Source organism: Peromyscus eremicus, chromosome 18 (assembly GCF_949786415.1).
Source record: "Peromyscus eremicus chromosome 18, PerEre_H2_v1, whole genome shotgun sequence".
NCBI lineage: Eukaryota > Metazoa > Chordata > Mammalia > Rodentia > Cricetidae > Peromyscus > Peromyscus eremicus.
In genome coordinates, this window is record NC_081434.1 from 11,688,650 (window position 1) to 11,711,242 (window position 22,593).

General features: G+C 46.9%; 1 protein-coding gene across 1 annotated transcript in view; it reads right to left on the reverse strand.

Annotated features, from left to right (window-relative positions):
- Positions 1-14,433, reverse strand: part of Cpm (carboxypeptidase M) — a 74,621-nt gene extending 60,188 nt beyond the window's left edge. The window contains exons 1-2 of the mRNA XM_059245519.1: positions 13,962-14,433; positions 806-972 (exon numbers count right to left, since the gene is read on the reverse strand). Coding sequence (XP_059101502.1) covers positions 806-972; positions 13,962-14,249 — 455 coding nt within the window. The 5' untranslated portion in view covers positions 14,250-14,433. The remainder of the gene's footprint in view (positions 1-805; positions 973-13,961) is intronic.
- Positions 14,434-22,593: the final 8,160 nt, after the last annotated feature.

Consider the following 22,593-nt stretch of genomic DNA (forward strand, 5'->3'; position numbering starts at 1 on the left):
AAATGATCGGGTGCCAATCCTGGCTAAAAATTCACCATCTGTGGCTGAGGGGGGGGGGGGCGCGGAGGAGGGTGTTAGGTCAGTGATGGAGTGCCTGCCTAACACGCATGAGGCCGTGGGTTTGATCTCCAGGAGTGAAATAAATAAATAAACAAATACAAATAATGAATAAAATCGCCATCTAGGTGACTTGACCAAAATACTTAATTTCTACGATTCACATCTGCTTCCTCCACCGAGAATATATAGTTTCTAAATTAAAGCAAAATAAGTGATGAACACGAGGCTGCTAAAACTATCATTCGTCGCTACTTATTACCTAGCAGGCATGTCCTTTAAGTGGATATATTTAAAAAGCAGCCTTTAGCCATAGAACCACTTTTTCTCATAACTTTAAGCCATAGGGTTAAATACACACGCATAGAACTCAGCAAAACTATGGCACTGTCTGGTTTAAAAGCAATTCGAGGAAACAGTAGGGAACAGTCCCAAATAAGTATGCGAGGAAGCCAACCAAAAGGGAAACTGAGTTAGATTAAACAGACTTCTTAGGAAAATGTTTACCCTGAAAGGGAACGAAAACACACCTCTCAGATAAACAATGTCCTCCTCTTAACTACTCCCCTGATCTAACAAAATTGAACAAAACGTCAAACAGAGCACAAAACCACCGATCGGGCCAGGTATGCTTTACCTGTGGAGCGCGTCCCCGCAGCTTCACCGACCGGGGACCAGACGCTGCCATTCAATGAACTTTTTTGAACGGGAGCTGAGGGGTTGGGGACGTGCGCGGGAGGCGACCTACCTACCTCTCACAGACTTCCCGATGCTGTGCAAGTGCGTGATCGAACTGTATTCCTGGGCGACGCTCTTTAGGAACGCCTCCATCCCTTCCTGGTGGTGGTATCGGAAGTCCAGGGCGGTCACCACGGGCAGCAGAAGCCCCAGCCACAGGCGCGCGAGGTCCATGTCCTAGAGATGGAGGAGAAGGAAAAGAGCTGCTGAGGACCGCCGAGGCGGAAGCGCGCTCCTCCAGCCGGGACTCCTCCCGGCCCCGAGGACACCCGGCGGGCACCTGAGCTCCACGCTCCCTCTTCCGAGGTGTAAGAGGAGGGTGGACCCTTGCAATCCGGAGCCCCGCAGCTCGCCCGAGTCCCCGGCAGCAGCACCCTCCCGCACGCCCCGTCTCACCACCGCCAGGCGCGCGTCTCCGCCCGCCGGCGGCCGCCGGGCGCTCCGGGGAGTTATAGCCCGGCCAGAGGGGCGGGGCCCGGGACTCCCCGCCCACCGACACGCCCACTCGGCGCCTTGCCCGCCCCTTGGGGCGGGGTCACTCTCGCTCCAGGGACTGCGAGCCCCGCGGGGTGTTTGAGCTGCTGGGGGGCGGTGGAGCGCGATCCGTCCCGGCTCCTGTTGGACGTGCGGCCTGCCCTCGGCCACCCCGGCCAGGAGACACTGCACAGAAGCCGCCCACGGCCTCCGCTGTGCCGGCGGCGGTGGTGGTGGATACCGTGCCCGCGGTTGAGCGGTGGGCAGTGCGGGGTCACCTGGCTTCCAGCCCTGCGCTGCAATGGGCGAAGCTGGGGCTGGGCTGGGCTGGGCTGGGCTGGGCTGGGCTGGGGTGGGGTGGGGGCTTTTAAGAAAGAACGTGTTGTGTGAGCTCTAAGTGCCAAGTTGTGCACTACGGGAGCATGTCCAACAAAAGTCTATAGCAGAGGAGAGATTTGACTAAGTCAGAGTTAAGTTTGCGACCAACTCGCAGGACAGAAACAGAGCCGCTGTCGCTACTCGGATTCTTCAGGCCAGTTCCGGCGCTTCTTCCTAAACTGCTGCTTTCTGGGAGGATGGGGTGGGCTGTGTTTGCACTAAACAGAACACAGGTCATGACTGATGATGAGAAGTGCATCGGGACTACTGGCCATCCCGCTGAACACAGACCGTGACTAATGAGCAGTAGTTCGTGACACAGACTATCACGCTCTACAGGACACCACATGCACTGTCCCACTGTCCCACTGTCCGGTGGATTTTCAGAACCCTGTTAGAGAAATACCGACTCCTGCAAGGGTCTGATGAAAACAAACTTCAAAAGCTACTGATTAGTTACAACATTCGTGAACAGATTTTTAAAAGTAGTGACGACAGGGGCCATCCCTCCCAACCTGATGGGGTGAAATCTCCTTCCTGGAGCACAAAAGGAGGGGGTTATTCTTAAAAGGGCCCTTGAGGGTGGGAGAGATGATTTAGAGGGTAAAGATTGCTCGGGTTGTAAAACTGGCCACCGGAGTTTGAGCCTCAGAACCCACGTAAAGTTAGAAGGAGAGACCAGACTCCACCAAGTTGTCCCTGACCTCCACAGGTGCAATGGGATCCTTGTTGCTCCCCCACCCCCATGCACACACATAATAACAAAAGAATTAATGGTTTAAAGCAGCGGTTCTCAACATGTGGGGCATGACCCCTTGGGGTCGCACAGCAGATAGCCTGCTTATCAGATATTTACATTACGATTCATAACAAAATCACAGTCATGAGGCAGCAACGAAAATAATTTTATGGATGGGGGGTCACCACAGCACGAGGAACTGCATTAAAGGGTGGCAGCGTTAGGGAGGTTGAGAACCACTGTGGCGCAGACTGGGAGGTGGTGGCTTCATCAGGACTGATATGGATTACCCTCCCAATTCCAGGAAAATGAAGGGGTGAGGAAAAGTTGCAATCGCTGCCCTGGAGGTTCACACCAGAGAAGAAGGACCAGTCAGAGGATGGGGGAGGGGAATCAGAGGCCTGAGGTCCGGAAGATTTAGCACTCAGTGACCCTGAGTGTGGTCTTAAGGACACTGATGTCACCTGGAGCATGCCGAAAATTCTGGATCTCTCATCCCATTGCAAACCTTAACAGAGCTCAGAGATCCATCCTGCATTCCGGTGTGAGAAACACTGCTCTAGAGAAAGAAAGAGAGAAAAAGAGAAAAAGAAAAGGTTCAGTGTCAGAATATGAAAGCTGTGGAAAAATAAAAATTTAAGCTAATAGAGGAAAAAAAACCCTCAGGTTTATGGTTTCAGAGGTGATCTTCCTTATCATGAAATGATTTAAAGCAAAACCGTAGTGTAATGGCTGATAATTTGGTGAAACAAAAGCATATGATTTCTATATAGGTAAACCCAGCACAAAGCTTCCAAAAATTAAAAAAAAAAAAAAAAAAAGGACAAAACCGGATGTCATGGTTTGCATAGGAATGTCCGCCACAGGCTCCTGTGTTGAAGGCTGAGTCATGATTGGATCATGAGGGCTGCCTTCATCAGTGGATCGATCCACTGGTGTGTGCATAATTGATGGCATTATTTCAAGATGATGAAAACTAAGAGATAGGGCCTGATTGGAGGAAGTAGGTCACTGGGCGCATGCCTTTCGAGGACATGCCTTGTTTCTAGCCTTTTCTGCTTACTCTGCTTCCTGCCTCTAAAGAGCTGAGTGGCTTTGCTCTGTCCTATGTTCCTACCATGACCTGCCTCAGGACAACCAAGAGTCTATGTGCTGAACCCTCTGAACCTTTGAACGCAAATAAATCTTTCTTCCTCTAAGTTGTTTTCCTCGGGTGTTTTGCCATAGCAGCAAAGGCTGATTGACAATACCAGAAAGCAGAATTAACAGCTCTTACAAAATCAAGAATGGGCAATGAACAATGGGCAGGTCCTTAAGCAGCAATATAAATAGCCAATAAACACAGGGAATGTTACCAACCTGGCTAGCAATCAAAGAATCACATATCTAAAGGGAAAAATAATATTTTGTTTTGCTAATCACTAGGCATGATTTTTAAAAGACTGACAATACCAGGAAATGGTATTTATGTTCTTTCAATTGTGTTATAAGCAGTTACACTTGCTGGGGAAAGACAGCAACATTTCATGGGTGCGATTTCCTCTTCAAAGGTCATTCTAAAATGCGTTGCATTGACCATGAAGGTTAGAGCTTCAGAATCAGTGTTGTTTTCAAATCCTGACAAAGTAAATAAAACCTAAATGTCTAACCTAAGCAGGCTGCTTCCAACAGTGATTGTCTCTGGGGCAATATTTCCCAAAGAGTCCCTTGACAATACCTGGAGCTATTTTTGATGGTTATGACTTGGGGGAAAGTGTTCACCCTAGTCCTGAGGCAATGGGTGGGGAGGGGGTTGCTATCAAGACTCCATAGCAGTGGTTCTCAACCTTCCTAACACTGCGACCCTTTAATACAATTCCTCATGTTGTGGTGACCTCTACCCATAAAATTATTTTTGTTGCTACTTTATAACTGTAGTTTTGCTACTGTTATTAATCATAATGTAAATATCTGTGTTTTCTGATGGTCTTAGGCAACCCCTGTGTAAGGGTCATTCAATCCCAAAGGGAGTCACGACCCACAGGTTGAGAACCGCTGCTCTATAGTGTATTAGCACTGCCTGCCTCAGCAAAGACCCATCCAAGCAGAAGTGTCAATCATACTGGGGGGTGAGGCGTCTTAAGTCAGCCGAAGAGTAGCACAACCACTCTGCAAGTTATTTTTCAGTCATAACAATGAGGATACGGTTATGGCTTATCACCTTGGGAAGACAGATCATTTAGTGGAAAAAGGGCAGATAAAAGTAAAAAGTAGGAACTTTGGAGGTACAACGGATAAAAAACCATTTCTGGCAAAACGCTGAACAGTTTTCAAGCAGGCTGACTGGCAACCCTCGGGCAGCAGTGTTTTAACTTTCCTTTTTTTAAAAAGACAACAAAACCGCTTATTTCTTTGTGTACAGGTGTGTGTGCATGCACACATCATCACACTAGTGGAGACTGCAGGGAATCTTTGCCATCTTCCCACCATATGGAGCCAGCCTAGGAATGAACTGAGGTCAACACTGGCCTTGGCAGCAAGTGCCTCTTTCTACTGAGCCCCCTCATTGATCTTTTTTTTTTTTTAATGATGTATTTTCTGAACAACTTTTTTTCTTCTTTTCATTGAAAGTGGGCATTTTTATATAAAATCAAAGCTGAGTAGAAAGCACAGAAGCATTAGTGATGAACAGTTCCTAAGGAAGACAACATCTAAATGTCACTGGGATGAGTCACAGGACCAGAGAGGAAGTAAAAGGTCACTGGAAAAGTGGGATAGTAAGGAACTGGAAAGCTAAGGTGTTGGAGAGTTCATGCGGAGGACACTGAGTCCCCCGAAATAGTAGCAGGAATTGGAGCAGAGGGAAAAACTACAGCCAGCGGGTTCAACACCCCAGCAGATGCTGACCAGAACTGAAAGAACAGTGTCACTAGACTCTGGGACCTCCCCCTCTATCCCTCCCTCCCTGGAGTTCACACTCAACGAATTACATGTTGTGTGTGTGTAGGTGCGCACACGAAGAACCCAGAGGACAACCTGCAGGAGTTAGTTCTCTCCTTTCATCAAAGCCAGGCCATTAGATTTGGCGACAAGCACTTTTGGCTTCTGAGACACCTCACTGGTGACCTTTTCCGGCTTTTTGAAAGGTCACAAGAAAATATGACTCAAAGTAAATAGGGATGCTTAGAAAAGTATTCACCTGCTTTGAAACAACTATTCTCGAGCACATGTAGACGCTACTCAGCAATCAACACGGACATGTCCTGCTGGGGTTTCATCCTCACACAAAGCATAGCAACTGATATTCTTGGAGCAAACTCTTCGAGCACATCTTTATTTCCTTAGGATGAATTCTTAAATGTGGATTTTCTAGCTACTGGTGTACATGCATTTTTAAAGACGTAAAATATTTGGGCCGAATTTCATTCCTATAAAATATCAATTCATTTTCAAACTGTGAAATGCTGGGGCTGGACAGAACACTGACTGCTCTGCCTTGTTTGGATCTCAGCACCCACACTGGGTAGCTTACAAATGCCCGGGGATCCAGCTCCAGGGGATCTGATGCCCAGCCTGGCCTCTGCAAACACCTGAACAGACACAGACACAAAACAAACACACATAAATACGATAAATCTTTAAAAATAAAACTATTAATAGTTCTCATATGAGCACAGAGTAAGCATGAGCCAAGCTTTTATTTTGATTAGTTAGTGAAGAAACCACAAGGATATCAAAGAGTGGATATAGGACTTAGGGGTAGAAGGAAGTATAAAGTGGCCAAGAGATGGCTGACCAAAAGCACTAACTGAATAAGCCTGGTGACCCATGAGCTCTGCATGCCAAGTAAAAGCCAGACACAGTGGTGTTCCTCTGTGATGTCAGCTCCTATGGACAGACAAGAGGCAAAGAGAACTACTGGGAAGCTCGTGTGGCCAGCCGGCCCGGAGTATACAGCACAGCGGCAGAGACAAGAGAAACCCTGCCTAAAACAGGGTAGCAGGGATGAGCAGACACCTGATAAAGGTGTCCTCGGATCTCTACATGTGCTCCATGATATGTGTGTGTTCCCACTGAACACGCACACACACACACACACACACACACACACACACACACACACAGATTTTTTAAAAAGAAATTTAGCTTAAAATAGTTTACTCATATCTTTTATTCACCCCTCCCCGATTTTTCACATTTAGTATTCTTCTTTTTAAAAAATTGAGTTGCTTTCTTATTTTATCTATTTGTATGTGTGTGTGGGTGTGGGTGTGGGTGTGGCATGGCACAAGTGTGGAGGTGAGAGGAAAACTTGTGAGAGTTGATTTTTTTCCTTCACCATGTGGGGTCCTGGGGATGGAACTCGGGGTGGTCAGGCTTCGTGGCAAGAGCCTTTTCCCACCAAGCCACCTCTCAGACTGTATTGTTCTTCTTGAGAAAGTTTTCTTATTTCAATTCTCCATTTTTCTTAGTTACTAATTAGTATTTTCCCTTAGGTTTTTTTTTTTTATTTTGTAATTTTCCCCTCTGCATTGGTCTCATTTAAACAAGTTAACTGAATTTTTTAGAGCAATTTCAGGTTTGCAGAAAAATTGAGTGCAAAGTACATAGAATTCCCGCATACCCAGAATTCCCACGCACCCCTTTCTTCCACTCCATCCCACCCTTGACAGTTTTCCTGTTATTGGCATTGTGGGCATGGGGGTCGGGGGAGCAGGTGTTGATGTAGCCTAGACTGGCCTCAAACTTTAGATCCTCCTGCCTCAGCTTCCTAAGTGCCGACTTTCTAGGTGTGCACTGCCACACAGCTCTTTATACTTTTGTTTTGTTGAGATGGAGTGTGTGTATGGGGGGGGGGGGCGGGTCGTCTTGCTATGTAGCCCAGGCTAGCCTCATATTCACAGCATCCTGCGTTGTCTTCCCGAGCATTTGGATCACAGATGCGTGCCATCAAGCCTGGCTCTCCTTGTGGTTTTGAGTAGATTTCCCAGTGCCTAGTGATGATGTTTCTCTTTGTGTGCTTGTGGGCCATTTGGGTGTGTTCTCTAGAGAACTGTCTAGTCATGCCTTTTGCTTATGATTTAGTCAGCTGTCATCTGTCCTCAGTAGCAGACGGTTGCCAGCGCCCTCTCTGTTCACATAGGCTGCCTTTCTCGCTCTGGGCACTGTTTCCTTTGCTGCACACAGGTTCTTTTTCACTGTTTTCCATCTAGTCATTGATTTTTGTGTTGGTGTGCATGGGTGTGCACGTGCTGCAGTGTACATGTGGAGGTGTGTGTGTGTGTGTGTGTGTGTGTATGCATGTATTCTATGCACTGAGCCATCTCACCCCCGCTTCTACATATGTGTTCTTCAGTGCAATGCTGTCCCCGGTGCCCGTTTTTTGCTTGTGTTATCTGAGTTTTCAGTATCCTTTCCAAGAAATCCTTTCCAAACCCGATCATTCCCTGCTTTCTTCTACATTTACGGTTTTAGGTCCTAAGTTTGGTTGTCAATTGCTTTGAGTAAATTTTTGCACATGGTGTACAGTATGGATCTAAATTAATTCCCTTTTCATATGGACACTGTGGCACTTTTGTTCTCTTGTCACAGATAATTTGACTGCGTTGATGAGGGTTTCTTTGTGAACTCTCTGTTGTCTTCTGCTGAACTTTGTGTCGTGTGTTTATGACTCTACCATGCTGTTTTGATGACCATAGCTTTGTAATATGTTTTGAAGCCAGCAAGTCTACAGCTTTGTTTTCCTTTTTCAAGTTCAGTTTTTGAGTATTTGGATTTTAGAATGATTTCTTTTCTCTTTATTTATTAGGACTTTAATAGAGATTGTACTGTGTATGTAGGTGGCTTTGGCTATTGTAATATGAAAGCGACTTTTAATGACTACTATAGTAGTTGTTGGTTTATCTTTGTAAGCTTGTCTTCTATTGGTGTGATAAACGCCATGACCCAATACAACTTGGGGAGGAAACGGCTTATTTCTGTTTACAACTTATAGTCCATCTGAAAGGGAAGCCAGGGCAGGAACTCAAGGCATGGACCTGGAGGCAGGAACTGAAGTAGAGGCTGTGGAGGAACACTACTAACTGGCTTGCTCCCCATTGCTTGCTCAGCCTGCTTTCTTATATAGCCCAGGACCACACGCCCATGGCAGCATGAACCACAGTTGTCCGGGACCTCCCACATCAATCATTAATCAAGAAGATGCCCCCACAGACTTGCCTAGAAGCCACTCTTCTGGAAGTATTTTCTCAAATAAGAATCCCTCTTCCCAAACGACTCTAGCTTGTGTCAAATTGACATAAACTAGCCAACATATCTCGTATTTAATAAAATGGTAGCAAACCCTATTTCTGTTTCCCGTTTGCTGGCCTGAGTCAGTGAGGTGGGAATTCTGCATGACTATTATACTCTGATATCAGGGACATACTAGACTATAAAAGGAAGCGAAGTTACCCAACGCTGTCAGGTGGCCAAACGAACTAGACTCTCAGTGCACACTAAAGAAAAGTAAGGAGAAAGAGCACCCGCATCCAAAGCTATAACCTTCCTGCTAAAGCTCAAAGCTCAGTCTCTTACATACAGTCACAGCAGCAAATACAGTCTAAAGTCTTCATATAGACAAATGTCAAATCCCGATTTCATTATTGTTTAACCTCGGGGAATACAATTCCCTTGAGTGCCTTAGTTTTTTTGCTTTTTCTTCTGTGTAACAAGGAAAATGATAGTTTTGGTTTAGATTTTTCTTTTGTGTTGGAGGGTTGAACCCAGGGCTTTCGCTGAGCTGCATGGCCGACTCGGCACACGGCAACTACCTGAAAAAGTGCATGCAAGGACATTTAAGCAGTGACTTACGGAGTGAAATCTCGGTAATTGTCACCCAGTAGGAGTATGCTGGTGTTGCACCCCCATGACAACTCACTAACATGAAACAGCACCTGCTCCCAATCATCCGCTGTTCCGATTAGCAGTCACACCTTTTCTTACTCACATTTGTGCGTGGCGTTGCTAACTTATTTGAAGCATTCTCATTTCCAGTGTTCTCATTTTAGTTTGTATTGCCCCATTTGATCCCCACAGCCATATGAGTCATGTGCGCTTATTCTCCCTGCTTCTTGGATGAAAACTGTTACTACAGAAAGTTCCCCCATAAACCCGGAGTGCTCCTGCATGTCCCGGCTGAGTGTGCCAAGAACTCAACCCTAAAAGCCATTCCTTGGCGTTGTGTTTGTCAGCTGCAGCCTTGAGATGAAGTAATGTCTTCTTCTTCTTCTAGGACAACGAACTATGTGATCTCTGCTTCTTATAAAGCAGAAAAAAGTAAGGAGGGGGCTGGCGAGATGGCTCAGCAGGTAAAGGTGCTTGCAGCCAAGCCTGAAGACCTGAGTTCAATCCCCAGAATCCACGTGGTGGAAGGAGAGGAGCGACAGGTTGTCCTCTGGCCACCACAGGTATTCCATGGTGTCTGCAAGGCTAATAAGCACGAATTTCTAAGCTCAGCACTCTGGGGTGTTATATAAATCCCCTGCACCTGCATCTGCACCGGGGTTCACCCTCTGCCCCTGGGTCCGCCCTCTGGGTCCACCCCCTGCACCTGGGTCCACCCTGTGGTGATATTGTCTTCCCCAAAATATTGTGCACCCTAATAAACTTATCTGGGGGTCAGAGAACAGAACAGCCATATTAAACATAGAGGTTGGGCAGTGGTAGCACACTCCTTTAATCCTACAGAGGCAGAGATCCATCTGGATCTCTGTGAGTTCAAAGCCACACTGGAAACAGCCAGGCATGGTGACTCACGCCTTAATCTCAGGAAGTGATAGCAGGAAGCAGAAAGGTATATAAGGTATATAACGATCAGGAACTAGAGCCTGGTTAAGCTTTTAGGCTTTTGAGCAGCAGTTCAGCTGAGATCCATTTGGATGAGGACTCAGAAACTTCCAGTCTGAGGAAACAGGATCAGCTGAGGAACTGGTGAGATGAGGAAGCTGTGGCTTGTTCTGCTTCTCTGATCTTCCAGCATTCACCTTAATACCTGGCCCTGGGTTTGATTTTATTAATAAGACCTTTTAAGATTCGTGTAACACTGCCCCCCTGCACATGGGTCCACCCCCCTGCAGTGTAACACTGCCCCCTGCACATGGGTCCACCCCCCTGCAGTGTAACACTGCCCCCTGCACATGGGTCCACCCCCCTGCAGTGCAACACTGGCCCCTGCACATGGGTCCACCCCCCTGCAGTGTAACATTGCCCCCTGCACATGGGTCCACCCCCCTGCAGTGTAACACTGCCCCCTGCACGTGGGTCCACCCCCCTGCAGGACACTGTGGCTAAGGAAATAGATCAGGAAAGGAATGAAAGCATTCTCCCTTTCATCCAGGAATCTCACACCTTCTGTGACTCCAGAGAAGCAGTAAGTAGCTGGCTAACTTATTAACTTCAACAAAGTCCTCTCAAGAGTCAGACAAGGAAGTAGTGTGGTCACGTGCGTGCCAGTGTTTCTGCGGGATTGAGTCCTGTGAGTAGCTGGTCACATGGTTGTGTGTGGGGGTTGGGGGAGAACAAAGCAGACACGGAGCCCTTACCCAGTCCTTGTTGGATGAATGTTTCAGATGATTAGTGACGTCATCACCCACCATTGCCAGGTGCAGCGCATCTCCACTGCTGCTGTGAGTTGTGTAGAGTTGCAGATCGAAACACGCCCCCTTTAAAGGTCCTGGCTGTGACTTAGTCTATGGATTAATCGTGGCATGGATTTATAATACTGCCCTAGTTTCTTCTCCTGTTACTGTGATAAAACACCCTGCCAAAGACAACTACAAAGACAAAAGGTTTATTCTGGCCCACAGTTGCAGGTCACAGTCCATCATGGTGAGGAAGTTACAGGACAGGGGCTTGAGGAAGCTGGCCACATTGTATCCACAGTTGGGGGGGGGGCTTGAAGAAGCTGGATACATTGTATCCACAGTCACAGGACAGGGCCTTGAAGAAGCTGGCCACATTGTATCCACAGTTACAGGACAGGGGCTTGAAGAAGCTGGCCACATTGTATCCATAGTCACAGGATAGGGCCTTGAAGAAGCTGGCCACATTGTATCGTATCCACAGATACAATGTGACCAGCTTCTTCAAGGCAGAGAACCCTAAATGCTTGTTATTGCTCAGCTCACTTACTCTATTTCATACAGTCCAGGATCCCCTGACCAGGAAACATGCTCATTCACAAATAAGATGGGCCTTCCCATCTCAATCAACATTATGCCGGGGCAAGATAGTGCAAAGCTTCCTCCATCTTGTATTCTTGCTGAGGCCATTAGGTTTAATTACAATTTGATCTCCTTTATTGTAAGTCCTGTGAAAAATTACCCAACTCTATTCTAGGATCCCAAGGTCAAGATGTCCCAGATAACTTATCTTAGCTTTTGTTAAAATGCCTGCTTGTGCAGAACACACCCTCCTCCAACTAACTGCTTATCTTAGCTTGTATTTAACTGCTTGCTTGCACAACCTTCCCACTCCACCACCCCCTGTAGCTGCCAAGAGAGATATCAAGGTGTTGTTTTTGCCTTCAAGAATTCCTTACTCTAAATGCTCAGCGATTCTGTCAAACTGACAATACTAACCATCACAAATACGACGGTATTGTTGAGTTGGTGAAAAGTGGATGGGGCTGAACTGGAGGATGTAGGTACCTAGGGGCTTGACAGTACCTTGGCTCCTTCCTATATTACTTAGTTCTGCCTCTTGTCCATCATGATGGGGGTTGTTCCACCTCCTGCTCCCCACCATGGTAGAAGGAAGGTTCTGAAGTTGTGAGCAGAGGAAATTCTTTCTTCCTTACGTTGTTTCTGTCAGATATTGGTCTCAGTGATGATAGGCTAAGGTAGTAGTTGTTTGTGGACATACACATCCCTCTAGCAACTGGTCAGGCACAAAAGGCAGGAAACAGGCTTATTAATCACCATATCCTGCATCTGGCCAACACATTATTTTGCGTATAATGGAAGCCACTCTGGTTTTGAGAACAGGTTGTAGAGTTAAATAGATAAGGATTCAAAACACGAGAGCGGGGCATGACCATCAGTTTGGTGTGCAGAGCTGTAATTATGTATTCACCACTTAGCATATATCTAAGCTTATAATGTCTTGTTTCTAGGTGATTGACAGCATCTATATCACATGGGTACTGGGGGGGGGTTAAATGCATTTGTGATGTAAAACATTTAACAATATGCTTGGCCATCAGGAAATGTTATTAGTGGGGGTTGGGCAGCAGGTGCTTTGAGAAGTGTGTTAAATTGTGGGATTATTCACATGCTGTGGGTGCTCAGGTAAGAGAACATGGGTAAACACAGCAACTGTGAAGTCTAATGGGAAGCTGACATCGGGATGAGCCTTCTGGGAGGGGTGGGGGCAGTGCTCAGCTTGCATTGGCTCCATTATCAGCCAGGCTGACCTAGGCTCAAGCACCAGGAGTGCTCACTTTCCTCAACAGAAGAAGCGTCACTGGCTTGGATGGGACTGCCAAGGACCCTGTATTCGTGTCCATCCCACCGTGAGTACCATGGACTCACTGGAGCAGGTGGGGCTGTGGAGGACCATTGCTGTGACCGTGGGTACCGTGGACTCCCTGGCTTGGGACTTGCTAACTTCTGGACCAGAAAGGGTGATAGCTACTTTTAAACCAAAAGGACCACAATTGGAGGAAGATCTGGTGCCACCAAAAGAAACTGAGGCATGTGTTTCCAGAAGGTTAATGAATGCCTTGTATGCAGGAAAAAACAAATTGGTGTCTTGTCACATTCTCTTACATCCCTCCAAATTGTCGACATTCCAGATCCTCAATTCAGTGCTCTTTGTGGAAATCCCAGCTCTGGCGAATTCCAGGGACTTTTTTGGTTCAGACTATTTAGCTGAATCAAACTGCAACTACAGTTTTCTGGGTGGTCCCAGAAAAAACAAACATAAGAAAAACTGACAAAGGTCCAAACCTGCCTTCTTCATAATTATGGGAAGCAGCTGGTCATGGATTTAGTTATTGAGGAGATTAATGTATTATATAACATTCTATCAATGATCTAAAATTGGGTGTCAGGGAGAGGAAATCTTGTTTAATTTGTAATAGTAAAGAAACTAGGAAGGGGAAGGTGGGGATGAAGGCCCACGCCTTTAATCCCAGCACTCGAAGCAGAGGCAGGTGGATCTCTGTGAGTTCGAGACCAGCCTGGTCTAGCTTGCACATTCCTGACTATCTAAGGCCACAAAGTGAGACCATGTCTCAAATATCACACACACACACACACACACACACACACACACACACACACACACGCACACACACCCCAAACACAAAACAAAACAAAACAAAAAATACTAGAAAAGAGAATGAAGTAGGTTTGTATTGCGTCTCTTTAGCTAACAGGAACTAGGGTTTCCAGAACTCCCTTCCCTATTGAGTTGTGTATTGTTTGCTTCACAAAAAACAAAACAAAACAAAACACTGTGCCTGTGGTTTGGGAAGTGGGAGTGCCGTGTCAACTTTTTATTACCAGGGTCAGTGCAGGGTGCTGGGGCTGTGGCGGCTGGACCACTGCCTTACCTGGTTGGTGTCGGGTGGCAGCCCTGCAGATCCTACCAGACTTCGTTCAGCATCTGGGACCCTGGGCTGAGGTGTGTGTGCTCTTGACAAAGTGGCCTTATAGCTCCTGGAAGCTACATTCAGATGGAGGTTGGAGATGGAGAGAGGCCAACATGGTTTCTGGCCCATGATGGAGAGTCCTAGCTCATCCCTGTGACTCGGGTTTCTCTTTACGTTTGCTTCATGCCCAGCTCTCTTTGCCAGGCTGACTGGGAGCAGACAAAGAAGCAACAGACTTGTGTGGAGCATTTAAGGAGTTCCTGCTATGGCACAAAGTCCAGTCCTTAAAAACAAATCACTTGGAATCATCCCTGGTGGTTTTGCCTCTCAGATGGAAGCCCGGATGGAGCAGGGTGTTAAACACATGGAAATGGAAAGCTGATCATCTGGATGCATCCTTTCCCACTGTGGGACCTTAGGCAGCTTCTCTGAATGCTAGAACATGCTTCTTCTAGGAATATTGTGATACAACAAAGGGAAATCACTCAACAATGGCTGGTCTCCAAGAGTAGAATTTCTTCTCCGTTCTGGCTTGCCAGGTTTGGGGAAGTCAGCGGAGAACAAGGCAAGAAGGTTCCCATGCTGATCCGACACAGGCGTTAGTGGGAGATACCAGCAGGTTAACAGGAGCGCAGTCAATACGTTCTGGGTCATATGGCCAGAAGATAGAGAGAGTGGCTTGTCTTGGTGCTGCGTGGGGGAGGGGGAGAGGGGGGAGGATAGCACACGGAGGAGGCATTTTCTTAGTTTGAATCTGAAATGGTCTTCCCATGTGGTAAGCACCTGCTCCTCAGGTGGTGGTGCAATTTTGGAGAGCTTGAGGAGCTTTTAAGAGGCAGGGATGCTGGGGGACTCTGATACTTTGTCCCCAACTCCTGCTGCTCTCTACTTCCTGGTTCTTATGTCACCACGCTCCTGCTGCCACAGACTGAGAGGCTGCACCGCATCTTTCTGAAACAGTGAGCCGAGACAAACCTCCCCCACACTGGGTTATTTCTGCCAGATAGTTGGTTCACAGTGGAACAACAGTAAGTACTAACAATACAGAGTCCCAGAGGCCATGTCAGCCACACTGAGATCGGAGACCAGGCAAGCAGGGAGCTTCCAGATCTCTGCAAGAAACGACCATGTGTGTGTGTGTGCAAACCCAGGAGGTCGGGTGGAACCCGGCGGTTCTCATCATTGCTGCAGTTCGGATGCCATTGGCCAAGTGCTGGCCACATTCCTGACACTGGTGGGTCTTGTGTCCAAAGTGGGGAGTAGGGGTGGAGACCTGGAGAAGGCCAGAGTCCAGGCAAGCGGAGCAGTGCACTCAAGGAGAAGGTTGAATCAGAAGCTAACGAGACTCCCAAGACAGTCCGGGCTGGAGTGGAAAGGAAGTGATGTTTTCCAGCAAGGGAGAAGAGTGGAGACAAAGAACAGACACTTCTGTGTTGTTAGGTGTGTGCCTGTGACGGCCTCGGAGGAGCCCTGTGAGGGGAGAGGAGACTGTGGCCATGGTGGGCTTCTGTGGCACGGGCGCTCTACCTCTGCCCTGTAGTGCATGCATGCCCTCCAGCGCTGCGATGCTTGAAGGAGCTGGGAGGGCCAAAAGGTCTTTCTAGCCTGGGGATAACTAGACAGTGTCTTCAGGGTCCATCCACATTACTTGAAGACTGCTTTGGGGCTGCGGTGGTATCGTATTTGAAAACATGCCTGACGGATAGTTCAGGGAACAGAACATAAACATGATTTTTCTTTGGTTTGGTTTGCCCTTTGAGACAAAGTTTCACTATATAGTTCAAAACACATTGGAAACTATGGCCTATTCTGGCCTCAGACTCAGATTTCTCCTGCTTCTGCCTCAGGTGTGCTGGGATTACAGGTATGTACCCACAGCACACCTGGCCCTAAATCATATTTAAAAAAATAATTTATTTAATTTTACTTTATGGACATTAGTGTGAGGGTGTCAAATCCCCTGGAACTGGAGTTACGGACAGGTGTGAGCTGCCACGTGGGTGCTGGGAATTGAACTCAGGTCCTCTGGAAGAGCAACCCGTGCTCTTAACTGCTGAGCCATCTCTCCAGCCCCACATATTTGTTAATGTCTTGTTTGTTTGAGCCTAGGGCTTTACGGATGGGTGCGAGGCAAGCACTCTATCATTGAGTCAAATCCCTAGCCTTGTGATGTTTTCCTAAAGGATAAAAATCTGAGTTTTAAACCTTCCTGCTCCTCCCTCAGACCCACGTCAGACAGTCCCAAGTCCCTTTGTCCTAACATTGGGCATACTTGGGAGGAAAAGGTCAAGAGACCACATAAAGGCCCGGGTCCCAGGTGAGGCCTGAGCTTACTGCCTTCTGTCTCCGGAGTGTGTGAGACAAAATGAGATCATTAAGGATTTTGAGCTGATTTCAGCAGAGCGTTCAACCAAGCACCAGCTCTTTCTGGTCCAGGGCTCTGAGCACCATGTGACCAACGTAGCCCCTCGGCCTACCCTTCCCATCCTTCCCACACATACGGGGACATTTCTAAGGTGGAGTACCAGGTGAAGGCTGGAGACACAGAATCTTCCTCCAGTTTTTCCTGCTCATAATCTTTTCATCCCTCCCCGAGTCTCTGCTTGCTCTGAATTTCACAGGAAGAGATTCCAAGGAGCAGCCATCTGGTCCATTACTAGTCAGGTGTCCCTGGTACTCGCCTAGGTTTTCCCATGAAAGGACAGTGGGAGGCCAGGGGTGTGGCTTGGTGGTCACTCACCAGCATACACGAGGCCTCGGGTTGGTCACCTAGCATGGCAAAACAAACCCACCAACAGACCACAGGAGGGAAGGAGGGAGGGAGGGAAGGCATCTGTGGTAAACCATGAACACTTCCCCTGTGTTTACAGAGGTCAACAGAACAGGGAGCTGCCTTCAGCCTGTGTCACGGCCAGGTCTACAGCAGGAATCTTGCTGGGGCGACCTAGCAACAACACTCTTGTACAAAATGTCCATGTGACCTAGCCTCATCTGCACCTTCTGAAGAAGACAATGTCAGTCAGAGGAGAAAGAAAATAGAGCTCCCCCCACTTCCCCCACTCCACCCTCCACACTTCTACCCTTTCCCTGCTGCAGACCAAGCTGGGCGTACATACACACTGTGCCTCTGGAATACTTGGTTCAGTGGTAAGAAAGGGACTCAAGAGAGTATGGGCTTGTGGGTGAAAAGGACACCCTTGTGCACAGAGGGTTTTTTTTTTTTAAGAACCCAAGGACCCTTCTCATTAAACACCTTATGGAAGCCCTTTCCTCTCATTTCTGTGCCCAGTGTATTTTTCCATCTCCTTCTACCTGCTGAAAGTCTATCTAACAAGCCTTCAAGGCCACAATTTTTCAATAATTTTTTTTGGACACTATTCACCCAATGACCCTTTGCTCATATTTTCCTATTTATCCCAACGTATTCTAAAATGTCTGTTTACTAACGTATTCATTTATTTAGCTGTGTGCCCAATGTGCTCATTACCTTCCTTTTGACTCTATCCACACATCCCCTGACACTGACCGCCTTCTCCCGCCGTGTGTAGATGACTTCAGCCCAGACAGAAGGAGTCCCTGTCCTTAATACTGTAGCAGCCAGCCTGGTGGCAGAAGATTTCTTGCTAGCTTCTGAAGGCATGGATTGCTTGTGACTCATCTCTGTCTCCTTCAGCAGCAAACACAGTCCTTCCTATCTGCTCACTTAAAAATATTTGTGGAATGAAATGGAACACACGATACAAGTTCGGTAGCAACTTGTGGACAAGTCCCATAAAAGTGGGCTACAATTCTAGACAAGTGTTTTGCAAGTTATGGGGTTTGTTATATTAGGAATTTGGTAACCACAGACGTCATTGCCCTGTGTTTATGGTTGTTTCCGTAGCATTACAACATAGATATTCACCAGGCATGATTTATTCCCAGCCAGTTTTTCTATTTTTGTTCAGCTTTTTACAATTGCTTTTATTAGTTATTCTTTCAGGATGTCTTGGAGAGCTGCCCCATAAAATTATTAATGCCGGTCATTCAGGAGCTCCTTCATGGCTCTTCACAGTTTATGAGATGCGTGGGTGGCAATGAAATTTTTACAGCGTCTTTTTGTTGTTGTGTATCTGTTCTATATGTGCCATTCTGTTTTGGAAAAAAAAAAAACTAGACGAACTTCTAAGAACATCACTCACTTCAGGTCCGGCACAGCACTGGGTGGGGTGGGGTGGGGGCAATCACCCCATTTGATCTAACTGCTCCTTCAGCTCCCTCACCCTGTTTCCTTTGCTGTTCAACGGCTCTAGTAACAGAGACCTCCAAGGTCACACATCTGTCTTCCTCTGGTGTCGCTCTCATCGGTCCTGGGCTCAGTTTTTCCTCCCTGATTTTTTTTTTTTTTTTTTTTTGGTTTTTCGAGACAGGGTTTCTCTGTGTAGCTTTGCGCCTTTCCTGGAACTCCCTTTGGAGACCAGGCTGGCCTCGAACTCACAGAGATCCGCCTGGCTCTGCCTCCCGAGTGCTGGGATTAAAGGCGTGCGCCACCACCGCCCGGCGTCCTCCCTGATTTTTAAGTACTACCTCTTCTGTCTTCTGAAACACACACCCAGTCCGGATTTCCATCCAACTCAGTAGTTCCGAGTCCCCTGTTGACTTCTTGGCTAGGGAATGGTACCTTCAGTTCTTCCCCTTTTCCTGTCTCTAGACGATGACTGGAGCCAGGACACTTACATGTGCACATTCTGCTTCTGACTCTCTGTGCCCCAGACTCACATACTTATAGGTGCACAGGACAGTTTGACTCAGATATCTGCAGGGCACCTCAGGGGCAACATTTTTTCAAAGATGTCAATTCTTAAGTTTTTCCTCTCCAAATCTGTTCTATCCAATTTTCCCAATCCTGTCTTGAGAAATGATCCTGCCCTGTGTTCAGTTACTCAACCCCAGACCTAGGAGCTAAGACTCACTTTGTGCCCCTTCCTGTTGAGACCTGGGCTAGTCCAAGGCTTTCCCTGAGGCCCGGATGTGTGGAGAAGAAATATAGCTCCTTCTCTAAAATGTGGAACATGCTTAGCAGGGTCAGTAGTAGCCTGGGGCCTGGGCCTTGGAGAGCTGTGGCTGCTGATAGTAGGAATCCTTCTCTATGTCCACAGGGGGCTCTGGTCCCAAGGCCACCATGCACACAGTCTGCAAGGCTCCTGAGATTCAGGCAACACTGTTTGATTAGCTGCCCCACTGACTGCCTCCCACGAGAGTTTCTTCTGATCTTGTCCCGTTTCTTCCCTGGAAATAGTGTATAAGAGCTGTACTTCTTAATCAGCTCAGTTGGCATAAGACGCAGCTTGTGCGAGACCTCCTGAGCTTACCTGGTCTGTCATCTTTAGCTCTGATCCCCTGGACCTTCCTCCACAGGACCCTGTCACTTCTCTGCATAGAACTGGTGCCTGGGTATGGAAGAAAGAGTAAGTATGGCTGCAATGTATAGACGAACGAGAAAAATCAAGCAGGAGAAAGAGGCGAAGAAGAATCGGGAGTCAAACGTGGGGCAGCCGGAGTCTTTTCATTTATTACTTATTTATTTATTTATTATTTATTTTACATCCCGACTGCAGCCTCCCCTCTCTCCTCCCCTCTGCTGCCCCCCTCCAAACCACCCCTCTTCCGACATGGCTCAGAAAGGGGCGGGCCTCCCATGTTTGGCCGTGGGTCTCTGAATCTGCCTCCATCAGTCACGGGATGAAGGCTCTCTGATGATGACAACCGACAACCCAGTGAGTCACCAATCCAATCCCAAGGGATGGCCAGTTCAGGCTTTGCAGCCACTGCTGCTAGGAGTCTTAGCTGGGGCCATCCTTGTAGACTCGTGGAAGTTTCCCTTGCTTTTACCCGACTCCATAAAGCCCCCTTTCCAGTCATCTCTCTCAGCACTGTGCCCCCCCACCCCCCCCACCTGATCCCTCAAGTTCCCATGTCTACCTGCCCCAGTCCAACCAAATCTTCTCTATTTCCCCTTCCATGTGCCCCACCCCTTGGGCCCTCCTTGTTACCCAGCCTCTCTGGGTCTGTGGATTGTAGCATGGTTGTCCTTTACTTACAGCTAATATCCACTTGTGAGTGAGTACATACCATGTTTGTCTTTGTGGGTCTGGGTTCTGTCACTCAGGATGATTGGGACAGCTGGACTCTAAAGAAGACCTCTCTCCCTTAGATGTTTCCCTTGCTTCTGCTTTCTCAGTCTTGCTAAAGTGCTTAGAAAAATTGCTTACTTTCATTAAGAAAACCTATGTTTCTAAAAAAAAAAAAAAAAAAAAAGGTTCTATCAGTTTCAAAACATGGAGAAGGATAGATAAACGTTTAAAGACAAAAATACCACCTACTAGGGCCAAGGGGTTTCCTGTTGATGGGTTTGCACTGTGAAACTGGATCAGAGATCGTTTCGATCCACAGCGTAAAGTTGATTCAATTGTGAGTCAACAGCCCTGTAAATCTGGTCAGGCCACTCCAAAACAGACTCAGGGATCAAAGACAAAAATAAAAAGGAGAGGGAGAGAGAGAGAGAGAGAGAGAGAGAGAGAGAGAGAGAGAGAAAGAGAGAGAGAGAGAGAGAGAAGGCCCTGGCCACGAAAAAGTGGCATCAGTTCTTAAATTACTTTCACTTCATGGTGCCTTAGAGAATAAGGAAAAAGATCCCCTTTTTAGTGGTTCAGTTTGTAAAATCACCAACGACGGCTTCTACCCGTTTAGCAGAGCTCTGTGCCCCTACTGCTACGGAGATTTTACAGAAAAATGGAGTAAGAGAAAGAATACAGTCAGAAAGCAGCAATGGCCATGTAGCTCTGGCTGGCAGCTGGAGTAATAAGCGTGTGCGTGTGTGTGCGTGTGTGTGCATGTGTGTGTGTGTGTGTGTGTGTGTGGTTTTAAAGATGGCCAGAGCCGCAGCAGCAGCAGCAGCAGGCAGAGTGACTGGAGAGGCTCTGCTGGACCCGGAAAACTTCCTGATGACGAGAGGTCTAACGTGTTTCCCACCTTCAAGCCTCTTTTCTGTTTTCGCTCCTGTCCGTCATTTCGACACATCAGGTTTTACAAGCTTAAACTTCTAAACCTAATTCCTAAACTATCTCTGACATGCTAATAGCGTAATGAGCCCCCTCTCAGTTCAAACGGTGCAGCCATTGCCGCCCAATTATCCCGTGCTGTTTAAGCCAAAAAGCTGATTCTAGAGCATGGGATTTGGCCCTCCCAGATGAGACTCAGGATGTCCTGGGTCAGATGGTGCCTCTGCCTGTGTGACAGGGAAAAAGGAGAACAAAACAGCCTAAGATATAAATACAAAAGGTAAAAATTAAAATGAAGCCGGTGACATTCCCTAGAGAGATGTAAAGGGCTACCCTGTTTTATCTCGTCCCCGTCTTCTCCCGACACCCTCTCCACTTCCTTGAGCTGAGAAGATGTTTTATGTTATGATTTTAATGTTTTGTTTTGTTTTAATTTTGAGATAGTTTCCATGACATGTGACATTCACACACACATACACACAAAAGGTTAACATTTTAAAATCGACATATTTCAACAATTAGAGCTGCTGCCAGCAGAGAGCTATGGAAGTCGGCTCTGCTGAGTTTTACTTTCTCAAGAGATGACTTTTTAAAATTTTTTTTATTTTTTGTAAGACAGGGTTTCTCCGTGTAGTTTTGGTGCCTGTCCTGGGTCTCACTCTGCAGCCCAGGCTGGCCTCGAACTCACAGAGATCCACCTGCCTCTGCCTCCCGAGTGCTGGGATTAAAGGCATGCGTCACCACCATTGCCTGGCTTTAAGGACATTTTTTGGACTCTTTAAATACAAACCAATAAGTAAATTTTAAGACCCAATACAGGGCTCATGACCTATCTTCTAAATGGAATGACTGCTTTCTCTCTACCTTCATCTGTGCTGGCCTGGAACAATCACAAAATACTTGCTAAATATGAATACTCCTTTATGATAAAAAAAGTTAAACAGGCCCTCCCAACTAATTTCATTTAAAAAAACTGGAAAGGGGAAGATATATCTATATGACTATTCTGTCTCATGGCATTAAAATATTATAAAGATAAAAGATAAAAATCATTTTAGAAAGTAAAGATTTGTATATAAAGATTAGAATAATATGTCTATAAAATTAAAAAAGACTAAAGGCTTTTTCAGTTATAAAGAGCCAAATAAGTTATTTAAGGTATATAGATAATGAGTTTTAAAGATAATGTATATGATATTGAAGTTTCTAAGGGCTAGGATTAGCAATAACAAAAAGACCAGCTGAATGTGCGCCAAATCAAGGTTTATTTTAAGGATCTGGCTATTAATATATTACATAATAGCTGTAAGTGTCAGACCGGGCTTCTGGATGCTTCTCATGTGGTCCTAGACTCCTCTCACTGTATGGAGATATCACCCCTCCTTTCCTGTGTGGCATTGGTGGGTGTCTCAGTTAGGGTTTCTACTGCTGCGAGGAAACACCATGACCAAAAGCAAGTTCTGGGGGGCAAGAGTTTATTTGACCTACACTCCACATCACTGTTCATCCCTGAAGGAAGTCAGGGCAGGATCCTGGAGGCAGGAGCTGATGCA